Source organism: Pagrus major, chromosome 12 (assembly GCF_040436345.1).
Source record: "Pagrus major chromosome 12, Pma_NU_1.0".
Lineage (NCBI taxonomy): Eukaryota > Metazoa > Chordata > Actinopteri > Spariformes > Sparidae > Pagrus > Pagrus major.
The window spans coordinates 2,654,366-2,677,167 of record NC_133226.1 but is presented as its reverse complement, the minus strand read 5'-3'; the positions used below and the strand labels follow the sequence as shown (position 1 = coordinate 2,677,167).

Sequence of the window (22,802 nt, the reverse complement as noted above, 5' to 3'; positions counted from 1 at the left end):
AACACATTATTGATCCGCTGCTAAGTTATGAACCATCCAGACCAGAGGTCGTCAGGTACAGGTCTGCTTTCAGTCCCTAGAGTCAAAACTAAACATGGAGAAGCAGCATTCAGTTATTATGTGCCACATATTTGGAACAAACTCCCAGAAAACTGCAGGTCTGCTCAGACTCTCACCTTTTTCAAATCAAGGCTGAAGACCTTTCTGTTTGCCACTGCCTTTCATTGAAGCAATTTCAAGGCTTTGAACTGCACTGTGATTTTTATTTTCTAGTCTTGTCTCTTTTTAAACCTATTCTAGTTTAGCTTACTTTCCTTTTTCTTAACTTGTTTTAATGTATTTTAAATGCAATTTTTAATGTCTTTTAATGTAATTTGTATGCCCCTGTAAAGCACTTTGAGTTGCCTTGTGTCTGAATTGTGCCAGACAAATAAACTTGCCTTGCCTTGCCTTAATAAATTTGATGCCTACATTCAGTTATAGTCCTAGCACCACCTACAGGCACCAGGAAAATAAGTATTTCATACTTTGATGTATTCGACTAGAGGGCTGATGGGATCAATCTGAAATCTGGTCAGAAAAGCCTTCAGACCTTAATGTATCTTTACTATAACTATTGAGTATTCATGGATTGGTACCCTTAGGGGCAAGGCCATTTCTGTGAAACAGGAGGTTGGTCACATCTGCCCCTAACTGCCTAAAATCTGCGGACTGGGACCTCAGGCCAGGACTCATGTTACATCAGAGTCCCAGCATGAGGACATCTACATTCCAATATTTAGTCAAAGCCACCGCTTGGGAACACTGAGTAACACTGTGTGACCTTCAAAATTTGATTAACATGGAATTCACACCTTAGCTAGTGTTTGCAATGTTACCATTAGCTAGCTTGTGTTATTACACCCTGCTTGTCACACTACTCTTATATATATGCTCCTGTCAACAGCTCCATCTGGGCGTTTTTTTTAAAGCCCCACTCCTGTGTATTTTGGCATTTTCTTAATAGACTATTTCATATTTCTCTGAGTCCTCTCCTGACAATGTTGATGAGCCACACCAAATATTTTTGACAAATAACTTAATTTTGTGTTTACACTTTACTATAGTAGAGGCATATGTCATCCTCCAAGCTTGGCTTATATGGTTTATAAGGGTAGAAAGGGGCAGTGTGTAGTATGTGTGCAGTTAAGAAGTAGTATCAGCTCTCAGAGCAAAAAGTAGATAGGTGTTGTAGTCCAGAGCAGAGGGAAAGTTTTGCAGCGAAGTTATCTAGTAGTAGTAAATGTACAATAAACATGTATTGTACATTTACTACTACTAGATAACTTCTACTACTAGTTTTTCCCTGAATAAACTCTGCAGCTTTTCATGAAAACACGAAGCTATTCCAATTGTCTGTAATGATGTAAACAGGTTTTTGGCAACTCTGCTGCTTTCAGGCTCTGTAATATATTCTGGCCCAAAGTGTTGTTGGACTTACGTATTGCCTTTCGTGATCTGAGGACAATGTAACAACAGTAGAGCATCAGCAGGCCTGTGAAGATGAGAATGAGGATCCCCAGAGTGAAACCAGCCTAAAAGGGCAAAGACAATAACTTATCAGTTTTCAGTTTCTGTCCTGTAAGGCAAATTCAATGTGCAATGCATTCTGCAAACTCTGCATTTCAAGAATAAGTGACCTTAATACAAAACAAGTCAGTTTATTTAAACAGTTTTTAACTTGCTAAAGATAGGCCTTTCACACCTTTGTCCAGTGCAAAAAGGGTATCATCCAACATTCTTGGCTTAATGACCATCTTAATGGAGTTAATCCTGCCTGCCAGTGAAATGGGGACAGATGCCCAGAGCTTGAGGTCTTCTTTAGCCTTCTTGAGGCTGGTTGTTTATTCTCTTTAACAAGATCTTTGTATTACTGTGCTACACACCCCTACATGAGTAAAACAGTCAGTGACCACTTTAAAGGGGAGTTCAGTGAATGAGAGTTAGGATGCATTTGCATTGATGGGGAACAGCATACTCTTAAAATAAAGTTAAATTAACTATTTATCCAGATGGATTACTAGGTCGTAATTACTGTATATCTATGCAATTGGAATTGGCCTCCCTGCTAGATACCTGTTTTATTAACCTGGTTCTTAAGAGCGACAGGTGTCATTCCATGCAAATTCCCCCTGAATTCAGAACTTTTCCCAGTTGTAATGGATTTTGAAAAAAACTGTGTAAAAACACTATAGCTGTACTCTGCCCTTTAAATTTAACCAATTCTTAAAATGTGTATTCTAAGCTTAAACAGTTGCTTATTTTTCACTTAATGTGGTGGAAATTTGTACTGAATATCAAAGAAATCTGTATTGATTTAAACAGTTGTTGCAGAATGTTTTCAGAAATGATATTAACACATCAGTACAGTATAACATTTATACTTGTTCAAGGAATCTTTCATTTACAAAAATTAATATCGCAACTAGTTTACACTGTCTTGCAACCACATTTTGATTCTGTGTAGTATCAATATACAGTAGGGTCGGAAAGTCTGAGACCAATATTGAAATTACTTCTATTTTTTTTCTTTTCTAATTTAAAGCCTATTTTTAAATCACAAATGATTATATACTGTAAGCCTAACAAAACGAGTGGAGAATTGCATCTTTGAAAAATGTCAATGATTTAAGAATAATTTAGTATTTGGTATTTCACCCATTGAATGCTGTCAGCTGAAGTGATTTTGAAAAAACTGCTGATATGTAAAAAATAATTGCCTGAAATGCATAAAACTATAATGCATTGCACTACACCGCTGAAAAGCCCTCATGTAGTAGTAGTAGAAGTGGTAGTACAAGTCGTCACAGTCGTAGTAGTAGTAGATGAAGTAGTAGTATTAATTGTTGAAGTAGGAGCTGTAGAAGTAGTAGTGTTAATAGAAGTAGTAGTAGTAGTAGTAGTAGTAGTAGTAGTAGAAGAAGTACAGGTACCAGTAGTAAAAGTTGTATAATTAGTACTAGCAGTAGTAGTAGTAGAAGTACAAGTAGTAGCACAGGTCATAATACAAGTAGTAGTAGTAGCAACTAAAGTAGTGGTAGAAGTAGTAGTTGCAGTAAAAGTAGTAGTAGTAGCAGTGCAAGTAGTAGTAGTAGTATAAGTAGTATAAAAGAAATAGCAGTGGTAGTAGTATTAGTAGAAGTAGTAGCAAAAGTCATAGTACAATTAGTAGTAGTTGTACAAGTAGAAGCACAAGTCGTAGCACAAGTACCCACAATTACCCATTTAAAAGCCGCTAAGAGGCTAAATTGGCTCTTATCTCTGACTCGTTCGTCCATGATGTCCAGATTCGTTTAACTGTTTATTTTGAAGTAAAGACTGACAAGCAATAATAATCAAACCAAGACCTGATGATCAACAGAACATATCAGAGCCCGATTCGCCCTCTCTGTCCAACTCCTGCCTTGAAGTGAACAGCTAAATAAACCACACCAAATACCGGACGTGACAGTAACCAAAAAGACTTGTGCAGCCAATACAAATAATAAACAATAACACAGACTAAATACACATTTTGGCTCCTACAAGTAGTAATACAAGTTGTAGTAGTAGTAGTAGTAATAAAAGTAATAGTAGTAGAAGTAGTTGTGGTAGTAGTACAATTAGTAGTAGTACAAGTACTAGTAGAACAAAAGCTTAGTTAGTTTCTCTAGCTGAACATATGCTGAAGCAAGAGCAGAACAAAAGTTGAAAATGTCCCCAGAAGAATGAGTGGGCAAAATTTTGATTACATAGAAAAACTGTAATGGTTATGGCCAAAATACAAGTAACATGAGAAATTGCCTAACTCTGTGATGACTTTCTTTATTTTTTTTGACAAATGAGGAAGTAAGAGCAGGTGACAAAACTGGTACCATCTGCTCTCCTCCAGAAATGTAGGCTCAAAATTAACATTGTGGCTTATGGGGGAGTTGCTGGAGTGCTTGTCACTCTAGGGCTTCTAAAGCCAAAGTCCTACATCTGAGATAAGACCATCAGCTGAAAGCCATCAAGATTTCCTGCATTTCTATGTATATATTGTCTATGAGAAGTAAAAGCTCCGGGATCTAAATCAAGCTGAAGAGAATTTTTTCTGAAGTTTTTCCAGCTGCCCTCCACTCTAGCGATGATGTTGCACACTCTAGCTCCCGTAATACACACTCATTATAAAATCTTAAGACGAGCTAAAAAAAACATAAAACTAAAACTGTAATAATACAAAAACTGTAAAAAAAAAAAAATTAAAAAAAAAAACAATTTAAAAAGCTGAAATACATGCTAAATAGTTTCAAGTCTTCTAACTGCTGAAATGCTAGAATGGTATCTGTTGCTCAAAGTATAGAGGAGCAGCAGAGGTTGAAAGTGGGGTGTGTTTGAAGAGAATTTGAAGATTTCACCATTTGCTTCCATTGTAAAATTATTTTTGAAAAAGCTCAATATTTGAAAAAGTATAAAAGTTAGAAAAACGAAAAGTCAGAGGCTGAATGTGCTGAACATTTCATAGATGAATGGTCTCTGTAGCTGAACGTATGCTGAAGCAGTAGCAGAACGAACGTTGAAAAAATCCCCATAAGGATGAATAGGGAAAAATTTGCAGATAAAGCTGAATATTTCAAAAAGTATAATTGATAGAAATACCAAAAGTCATAGCCATAATTTCCTTAATGACCTGAACAGTTTGATAGTTGAACAGTTTCTTACTACAAAGTATGAAGGAGGAGATACATTTTGATAAACGTATTGATGGCAGAATAATAATAAGCAGGAAGAACAATTACTAATTAAAGCTGCAAGCAGCGATGAACGGGCCCTCGCAGTCCACGCGCGTCGGGGCATGCTGCTGTCGTGACATGCTGCTGTCGGGGCTTGTTCATGCAACAACTTCCATGGAGGAAATGAAAGTGAAGGCAGTGAAGCTGTCATTTCGTCATTTAGCAATAAAAGCGCCACCTATTGGTCGATTTGCACGAAATTTTGTAGAAATGCTCATCTTGCCATGGAACACAACTGGGAAACGTTTTGTGTTAATCAGACTGTATTTCATCAAGATACACAAGAATGTCTGTTTGACCACAATGCGCAGCAAATTGTTGTTTTATATTTTGGCCGTTCTGTGGACTAGCACATTTCTTTTAATAACTTTTTGTCAGGAGCGTCCACAGATGCTGCGTGCAAAGTTTGGTGCAAATTGGATAAATTGCCTGGGAGGAGTTCGAAAAAGTAGGTTTGCGACATTTGGCAAATTTGCGAATGGAAATTCAGTGCGAACGTGGGCATGGCCTACATCACACGGTTCGGCTGTATTCAGGGAACATATAGATATAATGTTTAACAATGTGCACCATATTATGTGGGAGTAATTAGCAAAAAACGTTTTTTCTTGATAATAGCGCCACCTGCTGGTGATTTTTGGTGTGTGAGTTACAGATGCCAGTCTATACCACCCCAATCAGTTTCATATCCATAGGTGTTATGGTGTGGGCACAGTGCCAATTATAAAATGAAACTGCCACCAGAGCGCCACCTAGTGTCAGATCGGTAACACCTTCGTCAGTTGTCCTCAGGAGGCCATTGGCATTCAGTGTACCAAGTTTTGTGTTAATCTGACCAACCGATGTTGAGATATAAAATACTTCAATTTAAATAGCGCCACCTAGTGGTCATGGGCCAAGATTTTGCACAGAGCCTTAGGGGCTCATGGGGAAGTAGTATCCTGAGATTCATGTCATTTGGACACACCAATGTGGAGCTGTGCAACACTTCCTGTTTTGACCCAAATCTACAGGAAGTTGTTCTTTAATAACTTGAGTATTGTTTGGAATAGCAAAATTCTTTTAATAACTTTTTGTCAGGAGGGTCCACAGATGCTGTGTGCAAAGTTTGGTGCAAATCGGTGAAATTGCCTGGGAGGAGTTCGAAAAAGTAGGTTTGCGACATTTCGCGAGCTAGCAAAAAAAAACGGTAGGCGGAAATGGGCGTGGCCTATATCAGGAGATTCAGCACAATTCACTGAACGCGTGGATGTAAGGTTTTTGAATGTGCGACAAAGTATGTGGGAGTTATTAGCCAAAACACACTTTCCTTGATTATAGCGCCACCTAGTGCTGAAAATTCACAACGACAACAGATTATAAAATTTTTCACCAGGTGTGACATATATTCCAAGTTTGATGAGTTTTGGGGTATGTTCAGGCAGTGAAAAATGCGATCATTTTGGCAGAAGAAAAATAAAAAAAAAAAAAAATAATTAAAGCTGCAAGCAGCGATGAACGGGCCCTCGCATTCCACGCGGGTCGGGGCGTGCTGCTGTCGGGGCGTGCTCCTTACCCGGACCCATTGCCCTGTTATTGTGCGCGCATGTCTTAACTGATAGCCAAAAACGGTTTTGTGTTGATAATAGCGCCACCTGCTGGTGGTTTTTGGTGTGTGAGTTACAGATGCCAGTCTATACCGGCCCAATCAGTTTCATATCCATAAGTGTTATGGTGTGGGCACAGTGCCAATTATAAAATGAAACTGCCACCAGAGCGCCACCTAGTGTCAGATCGGTAACACCTTCGTCAGCTGTCCTCAGGAGGCCATTGGCAATCAGTGTACCAAGTTTCGTGTTAATCCGACCAACCAATGTCAAGATATAAAATACTTCAATTTAAATAGCGCCACCTAGTGGTCATGGGCCAAGATTTTGCACAGAGCCTTAGGGGCTCATGGGGAAGTACTGTCCTGAGTTTCACGTCATTTGGACACACCAATGTGGATATATGCAACACTTCCTGTTTTGAAACGAATCCACAGGAAGTTGTTATTTAATAATTTGAGTATTCTTTGGAATATCAAAATTATTTTAATAACTTTTTGTCAGGAGGGTCCACAGGTGCTGTGTGCAAAGTTTGGTGCAAATCAGAGAAATTGTCTGGGAGGAGTTCGAAAATGTAGGTTTGTGACATTTTGCGCATTTGCGAATGGAAATGTAGCGCAAACGTGGGCGTGGCCTACATCATATAATTCAGCTGAATTCAGGGAACACGTAGATATAAGGTTTAACAATGTCTGACAAATTATGTGGGAGTTATTGGTCAAAAACTGCTTTGTGTTGATAATAGCGCCACCTGTTGGTCATCTTTGGTGTGTGAGTTACAGGGGCCAGTCTTTACCACCCCTATGAATTTCATATCCATAAGTGTTATGGTGTGGGCACAGTACCAAATCTAAAAAGAAACTGCCACCAGAGCGCCACCTAGTGTCAGATCAATAACACCTTCGTCAGCTGTCCTCAGAAGGGCAGTGGCAAGAATTGTACCAAGTTTTGTGTTAATCCGACCCACCAATGTCGAGATATAAAATACTTCAATTTAAAGAGCGCCACCTAGTGGTCGTCCACCACAATTTCGCACAGAGCCTTATGGGCTCATGGGAAAGTGGTATCCTCAGTTTCATGTCATTTCGACAAAGCAATGTGAAGATATGCAACACTTCCTGTTTTGACCCGATTTTATAGGAAGTTGTTATTTAATAACTTGAGTATTGTTTGGAATTCCAAAATTCTTTTAATAACTTTTTGTCATGAGGGTCCCCTGATGCTGTGTGCAAAGTTTTGTGCAAATCGGTGAAATTGCCTGTGAGGAGTTCGAAAAAGTAGGTTTGCGACATTTTGCGAGCTAGCATAAAAAACCGTAGGCGGAAATGGGCGTGGCCTATATCAAGAGATTCAGCCCGATTCACTGAACGCGTGGATATAAGGTTTTTGAATGTGCGACAAAGTATGTGGGAGTTATTAGCCAAAACGCACTTTCCTTGATTGTAGCGCCACCAAGTGGTGAAAAATCACAACGACAACAGATTATAAAATTTTTCGCCAAGCCTAATGTGTTTGCCAAATAAAATTGACTTTTCATTCACATTCAGGCAGTGAAAAATGCGATCATTTTGGACAAAGAAAAAAAACTAAAAAAAATAATAATAATCATTGCAATTACAATAGGGACCTCGCAGGTTCCCTGCTCGGGCCCTAATAATCACTACAATTACAATAGGGACCTCGCAGGTTTACCTGCTCGGGCCCTAATTAAAGCTGCAAGCAGCGATGAACGGGCCCTCGCAGTCCACGCGGGTCGGGGCGTGCTGCTGTCGCGGCGTGCTGCTGTCGCGGCATGCTGCCGTCGTTACATGCTGCTGTCGTTACATGCTGCTGTCGTTACATGCTGCTGTTGTGACATGCTGCTGTCGGGGTTTCTACTTGCAACAACTTCCATTGAGGAAATGAAAGTGAAGGCAGTGAAGCTGTCATTTCGTCATTTAGCAATAAAAGCGCCACCTATTGGTCGATTTGCACGAAATTTTGTAGAAATGCTCATCGTGCCATGGAACACAATTGCCAAAACTTTTGTTTTCTTCGGACTGTATTTCATTAAGATACACAAGAATGTCTGTTTGACCACAATGCGCAGGAAATTGTTGTTGTATATTTTGGCCGTTCTGTGGACTAGCACATTTCTTTTAATAACTTTTTGTCAGGAGGGTCCACAGATGCTGCGTGCAAAGTTTGGTGCAAATTTGAAAAATTGCCTGGGAGGAGTTCGAAAAAGTAGGTTTGCGACATTTGTCGAATTTGCAAATGGAAATTCAGTGCGAACGTGGGCGTGGCCTACATCACACGGTTCGGCTGTATTCAGGGAACATATAGATATAATGTTTAACAATGTGCACCATATTATGTGGGAGTAATTAGCAAAAAACTTTTTTTCTTGATAATAGCACCACCTGCTGGTCATTTTTGGTGTGTGAGTTACAGATGCCAGTCTGTACCACCCCAATCAGTTTCATATCCATAAGTGTTATGGTGTGGGCACAGTGCCAATTATAAAATGAAACTGCCACCAGAGCGCCACCTAGTGTCAGATCGGTAACAGCTTTGTCAGCTGTCCTCAGAAGGGCAGTGGCAATGAGTATACCAAGTTTGGCGTCAATCTGACCAACCGATGTGGAGATATAAAATACTTCAATTTAAAGAGCGCCACCTAGTAGTCATGGGCCAACATTTTGCACAGAGCCTTAGGGGCTCATGGGGAAGTACTATCCTGAGTTTCACGTCATTTGGACACACCAATGTGGAGATATGCAACACTTCCTGTTTGGAACGAAATCTGCAGGAAGTAGTTATTTAATAACTTTAGTATTCTTTGGAATAGCAAAGTTCTTTTAATAACTTTTTGTCAGGAGCGTCCACAGATGCTGTGTGCAAAGTTTGGTGCAAATCGGTGAAATTGCCTGGGAGGAGTTCGAAAAAGTAGGTTTGCGACATTTCGCGAGCTAGCGAAAAAAAACGGTAGGCGGAAATGGGCGTGGCCTATATCAGTAGATTCAGCACAGTTCACTGAACGCGTGGATGTAAGGTTTTTGAATGTGCGACAAAGTATGTGGACGTTATTAGCCAAAACACACTTAGCTTGATTGTAGCGCCACCTAGTGGTGAAAATTCAGAATGACAACAGATTATAAAATTTTTCGCCAGGTCTGATCTATATTCCAAGTTTGATGAGTTTTGGGGTATGTTCAGGCAGTGAAAAATGCGATCATTTGGGAACAAGAAAAATAATAATAAGAATCACGAGAAAAACAATAGGGACCTTGCAGTTTCACTGCTCGGGCCCTAATTAGAAATGTCACCCACTAGGGGAACCCCGGTAGCTCAGTTGGTTGAGCATGCGCCCCATGTACAGAGGCTGTTTGAAACTGACCTGTGGACCTTTGCTGCATGTCATCCCCCCTCTTTTCATCCCATTTCATGTCAACCTCAAGCTGTTCTCTCAAATAGAGCCATGAAAGGCCAAAAAAAGGAGCCTGAGATCTCTAAAAAGTAGTAGAATTGCCATCAGAGACCTCTAAGAAGTAAAGATTAAAAAAAAATTTGGTTGTAAATGGCCCTCTAATCCCAAGTGGTGTCCCCGGTTGCTGTTATAATTTCTGCTATTACTGTCTGCTACAGACAGCTATAGCAGTCATTCAGTCTTAATAGTAATTTACTGGCATGTTCGTAGCCGGTCTGCCCATATCTCAGGCACTGCTCCTCTATCTATGTAAGTGGATTCGAGGGAAAAGTTTTTATAATCTAAAAGAGAATAAATCTATTCTCAAATATGATTGATAAGCCGTGGAAAAAAGAAAATTGTTTAGATAGCAGATCTTTGAATCACCATGGGTCCACCATTGCATAATCAGCAAGATTTGCCCAAGCAACAGCTAGGGCAAATCTTGGTTTTGATATAGCAACTCCAACTACTGCTTGGTACTGCCCCTGTCTAAATGAATTGAATAGACACGATACTCAGCTTTATAGCACATACAAATCTATGTTGGCCTGACAGTGATTCATTTTTATTGAAGCGTTAATATATTGGTGTCCGGGACACCGTGGGCCCAGCTGTTTTTCCTACTACTAGACACACCATAGCACTGATCACCTTGCCAGAACCCAATTGATAGAAATTCATGGTAGCAACAGAGAATTTGGCCTTCAGATCAGGTGCAGCATTTTTTTTTACGCTGGGCAGATGATGGGATATTTCACAAACAAAGAATGGGCATAGGCAAAGAAAATTTTAAGTCTTAGGAAATAAAGTATAAATATAACTCAGGGGGATTATGGCAAGAAGTTTGAAAAGTGCAACCTCACATGGCACAGCTCTATCCGGAAGTCAAGACTAGTCATTTTTAGATGTGGCCATGAACAAGCCAAAGACCTTAAGTATGTGTTAATGAAGAAAATCACCTGCTTTATACCCCAAGGTATGCTGAGTATAGATGTGCCCATCATTGTGTTCCATATAGCAAATCTGTGGAGAGAAAAGCAATAATCAAGTAATACTCAAAGCAGTCAAACACATTTACTCAAGTATGAGACAACTCAAGTAAGACAACATTTAGCACAGGCTGATTTAATAACTGACAATGACAGGGCTTACATGGTGATGATACTGGGGTTTTTAGAGGTCTGGTCACTGCCTGACACTTTGAAAGCTGTACCAAGTGGGCTGTAGACGTAGAGCTCTTCTGGCCCGGGGATCACATGGTTTGGAGGACTCTGGAAAGAGAAAACAGTCAGATACCAAAGATCAGTGGTGGAAAAGTACATTTACTCAAGTACTGTGCTTAAGTATAAATCTGAGGTAGTTGTACTTTACTTGACTACTTCCATTTCCTGCTACTTTATACTCTCACTCAACTACACTTTGGAGGCAAATACTGTGCTTTTACTCCACTACATTTATTTGATAACTTTAGTTACTAGTTACTTTGCAGATGACCAGTTGCATCAGTAGCAAAGTAGCACATTTTCAAATTAATTTAGTTTGTCAGCAATCAGATAAAAACAAATAAATAAATGAAATAAAATAAAATAAAATAATGATTCCAATAAACAGAAAAATGCTAACTATCGGATCTAATAAATGGCCAGGTCGATAAGGGGTCAACCGCCCGAGTATATATTATATACATGTAAATAAATGTCTAACTTTCTTTTACTTCTACTTTTGATACTTGAGTACATTTAATATCAGATACTTTAAAACTCTAGTACTATTTGGGTGGGTGACTTTCACTTTACCAAAATAACATTTTATAAAAAATATCTTTACTGTTAATCTAGTATGACTTTTGGGTACTTTATACAACACTGCCAAAGATCAAGTCTTCAGGGGTACATTAACATGAGTCATGTTTCCTGGCTGTTTTTCTGCCTCTCTTTGATACCTTTTGAGTCCTTTTGTTATTGGGTTCAGAAAATTACAGTTTGTAATGGCTGGGTTTGTTGCATACTTGATGATATCATCTTGTTCTCTGTGTCCGACAAAATATCAATCTTTTCTTAGCTCAATATAAATTTATTTCACAATTTCAAACTTTTTTGAACTAATTTCTGACATCATCAACTCAGCCAAACTTGAAAAACAATAAATCTTTCCATTAGCGTTCGCTGTGTTATTGTAGAATTATAGAATTATGATTGCATTCTTTAAGTACTACCCAAACCTATTTTAAGTGGGATAAGCCTAGCATTACTTTATTGTTATCAAAGGATACTCATTGATGATGTCAGAATAATTGTGAAAAGTTTGAAATTGTGATAAAATACATGTGCATTGAGGAATTAGGATTAAGATTTTGGCCAGACACAGGGAACAAGATGAAATAATCTAGTATGCAACAAACCAAGCCCTTAGAAGCTGTAACTTGCAAATTTTCTGAAGCCAATGACAAAAGTCGACACAGTACAAATATCTACCTATGAAATAAAACGACTAAATGTGATATTATAGCCAGTGAAAAGTATAAAAAATTAGCTACTTCAAAAAATTCTAAATGATGGAGTAATATGACATTGTTGAATTTCTTTTCCTTATATGCAATGAATATCAACACCGTCACAAACAAAAGTTTCAAGGAAGTTAAAATAATCCTTCTTTAGGAAATCCACTGATAAAATATGTTAAGTAGTTGTTTTATTATCTCCGAAGCTATATTTAACGAGATCTGTGGTGCTCAATTTTTTTATATAGGAGCAAATAACTTCTAAATTTGATAAAGCTATATCAATACTACACAGAAACAAAATGTGCTTGCAAGACATTTTTGAAAATGAGAGATTTTTCTTTTTGTGTGAAAAAATGAAATGTGAGCATACATAACGAGCAACCATAAACAAATGCATTCCTGGGACCAGAGCGGTCTACATGAAATCAAATTTGAAACTGCTGGCTTAAGATAAGTGTAAATCAAGTAAGATTGTATTCACGTCAGTGGTACTAACACCCAGTTCCGCCAATTGGAGGTCACTAAATTTAATGCCACATTGCTTTCAATCACTGGTTGTCGAGGTGGTGTGGTAACTGGCAGACTTTCTGGGAACCTGGTCTGATTAGGAGAGACAGCATTCATCCCACTTTGGATGCAGCGGCTCTAATATCTAGAAATCTTAGTGAACCAAAACCACGGTGCAGCCCCAGGGATCATGATCATTATACTGTCCATGGCTGTAACAATTAACTAATTAGCAATTCGACTTACTAGCAGTCTGTCAGAAGAGCCTGTCAGCCTGCCGTAGTAATGGACTCTGCTGTTGAGAATGGCAGCCTCAGCAGAGACTCTCTCCTGCGGGTCATCATCTACGATGTTTCTGGGCTCTACGTGGAAAGGCCTAGAAGAAGCAGACAAAAACAATGTAATTTCTAGCAATATTCAATCTATCAAACAATTTTAATAATACATTAAATCTACAAGTCAGGCAAAAAATCTCCAATGTGAGGCTTTGCTGCACTTACGTGCTTCATATAATTCTAAACTGAATATCTTTGGTTTGTGACAAGTTGATCAGACAAAATAAGCAATCTGTTTATGTCACCTTGGCCTCTGGCAACTAGTGATGGCCATTTTTCACTATTTTCTGACATTTTATAGACATACGATGAAAAAATAATTGAGAAATGGAAAAATAAAATTATGCATATTTGAATGATACAAACGATGATACAAACACTCCATAAACATCTCTTGACTACAGGAATTCCTACACAATAAAGCAAACATAGAAAAGGAGGAGAGTGTTTGTAATGCTTCATGTGCTAGGAAGCTAGTTGGTCACTGTGAAATGCCTAACTGGATTAAAATTCACACAACTGTTAATGCCAGAGTGACACACACACACACACACACACACACACACACACACACACACACACACACACACACACACACACTAATGTCTTAGTATTTGCTTGTCAAGTGAATTCCAGGAAGCCTAACCTGCAGAAAGCATCTTGTTTATTACCTAACAAAAGCTATGAGAAAAGAAAAACATGTATGGTCTAGGTCAGCTCAGCTGTCCATGCTGAAGCCAAACTTTGGGTACACGCTACTTTAATGGCATATTTTGTCTTTTTAAATAGACAAGGCACTTAAAGAGAAACTACAATATAGTTCAACAACAAAATGCAAAAATGGCCTCGATTTGCTTTAATAAGTCATTCACTAAAGCAACATCAAGAATGATTAAAAGTTTTTCATTGTTGATGCATAGACTAATTATGATGCATATGCACCAACGAATAATTCCAAGTCGCAAAAATAAGAAAAAAGGTATCTAGGGTCACATTATGCAGTGTCAATATATTGTGTAATTTATTTTGTAATATTCTGTGTAATATTTTGTGCAATTCATTGACATAGACCATCCCACATATACTGAGAATATACTAAGCATTGCAACACTGAGGCTGTATACAGGAAAGGACAGAGCAGACTCTACTTCCTGAGGAAGCTCAGATCTTTCAATATGTTCATCAAGATGTTGCACATCTTTTATCAATCTGTTGTTGCCAGTGCAATTTTCTTTGCAGCTATTTGTTGGGGGAGCAGCATCAAGGCCAGTGAAACCAAGAGACTTAACAATGTCTTAAAAAGGCTGGCTCTGTAATGGGGACTGCTCTGGAGCCCCTTGAGGTGGTTGTGGAGAGAACAATGCTGCACAAACTGCTGACCATCATGGACAACACCTCACATCCTCTCCATGAAGTCTTTCCTCCATACCGCCATAAAACTTTACAATGACTCTATGAGCAGGGAGAGAAGACCGCACAACCAGACCTGAATGCTCTTATTTTGCACATTTTAGATTTATATTTAAATTATATTCTATTTATTCTCTCCGTCCATTTAATCTTACAGTATGGTAGGTGTATGTATGTATATATTTGTAAATATTGTTATTTTTACCATGCTTGTATCTGTTTTATATTGTGTTATTACGTAAATTGCTACTGTGACAGTGAAATTTCCCTTGTGGGTCAATCGATTCACCTGCTGCACTACATTTTTACAATGGTGTTCTGTTATCACCTTTAGACTTTCTCTAGTCATATTTGAACACTAAAAAGTAGATCACAAAACCAGCTACAAAAGAATATTGCATAACTTTACCGCTTAATGGTCTTCACAAAGCTTTGCACATGATTAGTAAATGCTACATTTATACATTAACACTTCCTTTGTTGATGAAGGTTCTCAGTCATGTATTGTAGGAGTGCTGTATAGTAGACAACTGGAAACAAGTCCAGTTGTCTACTATACAGCACTAAGAAATATCTCTTCCTTTTATAACAGCTGAGGAGCAGCAAATATTGTATGTTACTATGCATTTGCACATAATGAACCGTTTGCACATTGTATAGACATAATTTGTAACTGGTAAGGAAGATCTACCAATATGGTACAGGTATGTAACATTCACGTGTGATAATTGTTTACCGTTTAGATTTGGAGGATGCAAAAACCTTTGTAAAAGGATTCAGCCATATATCATTTATAAAAGGTAAGGAACACTTACAGTGGTTTTTGAGAAGTTTATGCTGCAGTGCTTGTAAGTGCCGACTGATTCTACAGGCCTGGGGAGGTTATAGACAGCTGGAGACACACATGGAGTAATAGGCCCCTGTTCACCTGCATGTGAGGAGTTTCACTGGCCGGTCATAACTGGTTCAGAGGTTCACATTATCGCCAGATAGTCGCTACCAAGTCTCTGTGGTGGTGTTTGAATGTGCAACATTGATCTTCCTGAATCCCTCAACTGTTTCACTGTGTGCTAAATCACATTGTTTATTGTTTATTCAATGCAACAATGACACCAGCAAAGTGTTAATAGCATTTAAGCAACTATTCCAGAAGAAAATCACAAACATGAGCATACTTTTGTATGAGCACTAGTAGTACAATGAAAGGCAATACTCCCTAAACTGGCATTTTTTATACTACAACATGAACAACTGCAGAATATTTAAAATGATAAAACGCACAGAAGCCCTCCATGTAATCTATTAAACAACACTCAACCACAGTGCCAGTAAGTAATGTATTAGGGTTTGGCCATTGCTGATGGCTGACAGTCATCTTCTACCGAGCCCTGAACCATCGTAACATCACGATTTAGGCCCCCTATCAGAGAAGACAAAAAATGTACTGTGTCCCCTCAGAGTTTCCCTAAAGCAGGAGTTGTTGGAAAAGGAAAGGCAGTTTGTTGGTGCTCTATGTATTAACGTTGTGCCTTCATGTCCCACTGGGTTTCATTGATGACAGCAGTGTTTCTTTTCTGTAGGCCACTGTTAGTGTGTTTCTTTCAATCATACTGTTGTTATTTGCATTTTCTTAGCTCAGCTTCCTCAGTATTGATAGCCAGCTAACTGTGTTTCAAGCTTCTGAGGCTGACCACAGCTAAGTTACAGACATGTGGTGTGGAGAAAAGACCCTTTAAAGACCGGGGGCCTCAATTATAAAGCTTGCATACGCACAAAAAAACACATGACATGAAAATGTGTGTAAATTTACGGAACCTTTGACCCATGTGTACATACATTTTGGTGGCAAGGGGAATTGGCGACGCCAATGGTGAGGTGGTGAACAGAAGCAAGATTGTAGAGATGAAATGTGAAAGGCAATGTTCTACACATAATAACAAATGTGTAATAACAAATAGCATTAAAGAATGAATACTATATCACCAAGTATGATTTTAGTTTCCATATTGTTGTTTTGTGTAAAATCACTGCAGCGAACATGACATGACATGTCAGGCACACAGAGCACACTGGAGATAGCGCAGTGGCTGCCACACACCCTGCCTTTTCTGGTGCACCTTCACCTCCTGCACATATGGATTGTATAAATTATCAAAGCCTTAAAATAAAGCCATTAACAGCTCTCACACAATCATCACACTCTATATTAACATTATGAGTCCTAATCATAATGCAGGCCGAGTTCACCGTAACAAAACGTATAAACTTATAAATAAGTAGTGTTCACGTATCAAACCTCAATTTTCAAATTATATCTCAGGGTGGGGGTTAACACTGATTGTCACGATCATTTTGGCAAGTGAAGCGGTCAGTTTGATTTCTAGTCAAAATATAAATACTGCAGTGCCAGTCTTGTCTAATGCTGCATGATGGATGATGGATGGTCTTTTACTGTCTTCGCCAGGGGTGTAGTGCCATTTGTTAGGCCTCACGTGTGCACACAGTTACATTATTTTCAACAACTTTTACTTTTGTAGCTATTCTAAAAATGAAAGGATGTTTTGCCGTCTTCATCCTAGTTAATGTTAGCTAACTATAATCTGCAATTTTCTTGCATGTAGTGCTGTAGCCAGGATTTTTATAAATACTAAAGTTATGCGTACTAGAAGGAGCAGCATTAAAAATGAATTAGAAATCTTGAGCGGCACACTGACCCAGAAGAGGCTGACTTCTCTCTCATGCATACATCACTTATTTATTGCCCCGATGTGATCCTTTCTATGGAAGCCCATTTCCACAAGTTTAAGGCAAAACCAATATGAAATATATTCCCATATTAAGACATAATCATGAGTTAAAAAGTCAAAATTATGTGTTTGAATTGAATCTCAAATTATTTTTTTTATCTCATAATTTCAAATAATTTTGATTATTTGACCTCATCATTTTGAATTTGTATTTCATAATTTTGACCTTCCACCTCATAATAATGACTTATATCACATGATTTTGACTTTTTTTTATCTCATAATTTCTACCTTTTATCTCATGATTTTGCAAGGGACACTTTTGGATCCGGTGATAATAACAGACAGTGTGACTACAGCAGGTAGGCTGATTGTTTATTCAATTTTGTCATAATGTTTTTCCCACTGGGAATATTTTGATACTAAAAATGTAGAAAAACTCCTAATTGATTCTATGCGCAAAGCCTGGACATGTCACTTTTTAATATACAGTAGGTCAATGCAGCGAATGAACAGAAGAGAAATCTAAATAAAATCAATATTTGGTGTGACCACCCTATGCCTTCAAAACAGCATCAATTCTTATAGGTACACTTGCACACAGTTTTTGAAGGAACTCGGCTGGTAGGTTGTTCCAAACATCTTGGAGAACTAACCACAGATCTTCTGTGGATGTAGGCTTCCTCAAATCCTTCTGTCTCTTCATGTAATCCCAGACAGACTCGATGATGTTGAGATCAGGGCTCTGTGGGGGCCATGCCATCACTTCCAGGACTTATTGTTCTTCTTTACACTGAAGATGGTTCTTAATGACATTGGCTGTATGTTTGGGGTCGTTGTCCTGCTGTAGAATAAATTTGGGGCCAATCATACGCCTCCCTGATGGTATTGCATGATGGATAAGTATCTGCCTGTATTTCTCAGCATTGAGGACCATTAATCCACCAAATCTCCAACTCCATTTGCAGAAATGCAGCCCCAAACTTGCAAGGAACCTCCACCATGCTTCACTATTACCGGCAGACACTCATGATTGTACCGCTCTCCAGCCCTTCGGCGAACAAACTGCCTTCTACTACAGCCAAAATTTTGACTCATCAGTCCGGAGCACCTGCTTCCATTTTTCTGCACCCCAGTTTCTATGTTTTCGTGCATAGTTGAGTGGCTTGGCCTTGTTTCCACGTCGGAGGTATGGCTTTTTGGCTGCAACTCTTCCATGAAGACCACTTCTAGCCAGACTTCTCCGGACAGTAGATGGGTGTACCTGGGTCCCACTGGTTTCTGCCAGTTCTGAGCTGATGGCACTGCTGGACATCTTCAAAGGGAAATAAGCTTGATGTGTTTTTCATCTGCTGCAGTAAGTTTCCTTGGCCGACCACTGCGTCTACGATCCTCAGCGTTGCCCGTTTCTTTGTGCTTCTTCAAAAGAGCTTGAGCAGCACATCTTGAAACCCCAGTCTGCTTTGAAATCTTTGTCTGGGAGAGACCTTGCTGATGCAGTAGAACTACCTTGTGTCTTGTTGCTGTGCTCAGTCTTGCCATGGTGTATGACCTGTGACATGAAACTGTCTTCCACAACCTCACCTTGGTAGCAGAGTTTGGCTGTTCCTCACCCAGTTTTAAGCCCCCTACACAGCTGTTTGTTTCAGTTAATGACTGTGTTTTAACCTACATGTGTAATTGATGATCATTAGCGTCTGTTTGGTATAATTGGTTGATCATATATCTGACTATAATCCTACAAAATCCCTGACTTTGTGCAAGTGTACTTATAAGAATTGATGCTGGTTTGAAGGCAAAGGGTAGTAACACCAAATATTGATTTGATTGACATTTTTCTTCTGTTCGCTCACTTTGCATTTTGTAAATTGATAAAAATAAATAATTATTATTTATATTTTTGAAAGCATTCTTAGTTTACAGCATTTTTTCACACCTGCCTAAAACTTTTGCACAGTACTGTACGTCACATAAAAACATGTGTATGCAGAGCTGTTCAACTTTCCTGATGAGAAGAAGCCTTCTTCTTCTCAACACTTTGCATTGACCATCTATGCTTAAAGGTGGGTGTGGAGAGAGCGGGATAAGGGGCTCATCCCCTTGCACACAAGCCCAATTTGATTTGAGATTTATAAAAGGAAATTGAACACTGGCAAGCCTACGCCAGGTTTTACAAATCAGAATATTTTTTGCCATACGTACATTTCCTCATTTGTACGTACGCAAAAATTTAGTGTGTATTCTCTGCAGAGTTTTATAAACGAGGCCCCAGGCACAGGGATTCATGTCGAAAGCTCACCACGCAGGGATGTGAGAGTTGATCTGAGTCTCTTTGCAGACGCCAGGAAGTGGTTTTCTCGGCTGGTTGAGATCAGTGAGTCAGAGTGACAAGGGGAAACAGTGGTGACTACAGTGGTGTGTTAATGATCAACTCCTGCCTTATGGCCACTGTGGGGGGACAATCTGTCTCATATACAGAATCCCCGCAGCCCCCATCACCTCCCCCTATACCGCATAGTGTAGTGTGTCGTGTAGTGATTCAGTGAAATCTACCTTTTAATCTTGTCCAGTGAGTCTGTGGAGCCTCTGTGTGAGTAGCTCTCTCCAGGCTGCTCTGAGCTCAGCAAAGGTCTGCAGTCGTCATCCATGTTATCTCAAACTTGCGTCTAAAACCTTTCAACTCTCATGACCTGACTGGGCGGAAAAATGTCAAAAATCAACATAGAGACCATCACAGAGCAACCATTTGACAAATTGTGTGTAGTACAGCCATTTACTGCAATCATATGTACAGTAGTTCACATTAAAGCTAAGACGATTTGTGTTGTAACACTCAGGGAGCAACTGGTTCTCACTAACTTCAGCATGCTGTGAAAAACAACCTGTATGTTATTGAAAACTGGACAATCCATAACAGTGAAGGTTGAGCCAGATGGATTATTTGACTCAAGCAAGTTTTTAAATCTGAAAAAATTGATTTTCATACAGTCAAAACCTGATTTGGCCAAATTAACTTGCCTGCTGACCTAAGAGCAAAATGAGCATGGAGTACACAGCCCCAGGTCAATCACCACTTCAGTTGATATTGTTTTTTATTAGTCTACAACAAAGTTACAACAGAGTTGATTACCACAACCCAACTGACAACCTGAGTATTTTACATATTAAACATTGTGTACCACAATAGGCCGAATAGATAATGGACAAATAGAGAAAAAACTTGACCGTCTTCAACATTTCAAGGGATAAAGTACTGTAACTTTTCAGCTAGCTAGCATAATCAATCGAGAGATGCATTTAATCTTTACAGACCAAAAAGTTACATTTTTCTTTTTTTAATTCTAAAAGGTATTCAAAGTGTATCTGGTTTTGTTATCACCTGGCAATGAGCAACAACATTTCTTGATCTTCTGGCAAACATATTGGTCATTGGGACGCCCAGGAAATATATGCAAGTGTATGGTCTAAGATGGGGGCTCTCTTCATGAATTCATGTTTAATGTTTGTGTTCATGTTCATATTGAATTTACAATACAATGAAGTTGGTCGTCTCATCATGTCCTTTTCCCTCACATCAACAGCCACAGTAATAGACTCAGTCTGGCAGTGGCACCTACACACCAGCTGGCTCTGCTGCTTTAGCAGTGACATTAGATAACCTCACACACACAACCTACGTCAAACCAGGTGGCATGTGACAACACAAATAAAGCCCTGTACAAAGTAACACACCCTGTACGGAACACAAACAACAAACTGCTGTCAAATAATAATTTAGACTAGCGTCAGAGTCATAACTTTGATTTTATACAGGTGTCTTACTTTACAGACAGTCAGTTTTAAGGAGACTTACAGTGATGACACTCACGTGAGATGAAGGCTGCGGATTTCTGAGGAAATATTAAGTGCTGAGTCTGCGATAGATATTGCTACCTTAAGCAAAAAAATGGCCGTTTGTCTCTAATTTTACCTTAACTAGGTTGCCTAACATTAACTAAATAACACGAAAAACCATACACAGACTAACGAGTTAACTGACAGGCCTTGATATTAGTTATTTCCCCCTTCCCCCCTTATTTTAGCATAGTTGACGGTGTAGCAGAGCAAGTTAACATCCTTACCAAAGTTTGTAATGAAGTGATCCTTCCTGGTGCCTTCAGCTCATCACAGGTCTGCTGTGTCAGCAAATGTTACAATTTGGACTAACGTAAAACGGACGTCCACACACAGCGGCGGTGCTAAATAATGTTCCGATTATAAATACACAGACACAGTGAAAACCACAGCTAACTGTTACTGACCCGCAGTACGAGTGTACAGGACATGAAATGAAACACTGAAAGTAGAGCCCCCACTCATGAGGAACTGGAGCTGTGTGCGGTGCCTGGCTTGTTGTTATGGTCTTCTGCTTTTTCTTCTTCGCTTTGTATTTCCTCTTCTTCGCAGAGCTTTGGATGGATCGTTAAGCTGCAGTACCGCCGCCTCCTGCACTGGAGTGCGTGTGCGACAGTTCAGGGCGACTCTGAAAGCTCATTGCCAGTAGCTGCAGTTCTTCTCGATGGCTGCTACACATTGCTTGAAATCATACTCTATGTCATGAAATGGACTAATTTTCACAAACTTCAAACTTCCATGTCAGAAATAAACTCTCCACTCAAAACCCTGTAAACTTACATCAAAACCAAACTTTGCCTTCGAACATTACAGAAAAGCCATGAAATACATGTACACAACAAAATGGCCATAACACATTTGTGAGATCAATTCAAATCACTACCATAGCGATGTGTTACTGCAGTGCATGATGATGCTTGTATGTAACGTATGTATACATTTTCAAAATGTTTGATTCTCCAATTTAAAGTAAACAGGAAATGAGTAAAAAGGTAAACCAATAAACCAATGGGGGGAAAAAACTGCCTCAGCATCCCGTCCCTGGTCTGGGTCATGCCTGAGATTCTCATCAACCTCACAGGCAATATTAGCCCTAGCCAGGTAGAGGGGGGCAAACCCCTTGTATGCTTTATCCACACCTGGCAAGTCTCACTCATAATAGACAGAGGAGGTGAATATGGATGTAGGGGTCTCAGTCATAGACCTTCCACCGCCATGCAGAAAAACAATACTCCTCTATGGGGTTTAAGAACGGGGGAATTGGAGGTATAAAGATGTTGCTGAGTCATGGGTCGTTCGTGAAGCACCCTTCTCTAACTTCAGTAGTTTGTAGGCCGATTGTTCCAAAACATTTAAGCTGACCCATAGCCCTGTTACCTATCTATCCCATTCAGATTGGGTTGAGAACAATTTTGACTCTTAGTGTTTTTATGTGGGGAATTGTGTGTTAATTGAGTTGCAGCTGTGATGACTTGAGTGGATGATATTGAGTATGACCAAAGGCTTTCTAACTGAGCACACAGTGCAGACAGTGATACATGCAGGGATTTGTGTAGAGAGTTTTTCACCAAAAGCTCAA

At 39.2% G+C, this 22,802-nt stretch overlaps 1 protein-coding gene across 1 annotated transcript in view; it reads right to left on the bottom strand.

The window, feature by feature from the left end:
- Nucleotides 1-21,736, bottom strand: part of slc38a9 (solute carrier family 38 member 9) — a 39,850-nt gene extending 18,114 nt beyond the window's left edge. The window contains exons 1-6 of the mRNA XM_073478137.1: nt 21,451-21,736; nt 19,883-20,023; nt 13,084-13,213; nt 10,980-11,098; nt 10,787-10,850; nt 1,481-1,574 (exon numbers count right to left, since the gene is read on the bottom strand). Coding sequence (XP_073334238.1) covers nt 1,481-1,574; nt 10,787-10,850; nt 10,980-11,098; nt 13,084-13,213; nt 19,883-19,977 — 502 coding nt within the window. The 5' untranslated portion in view covers nt 19,978-20,023; nt 21,451-21,736. The remainder of the gene's footprint in view (nt 1-1,480; nt 1,575-10,786; nt 10,851-10,979; nt 11,099-13,083; nt 13,214-19,882; nt 20,024-21,450) is intronic.
- Between the last annotated feature and the right edge of the window lie 1,066 nt (nt 21,737-22,802).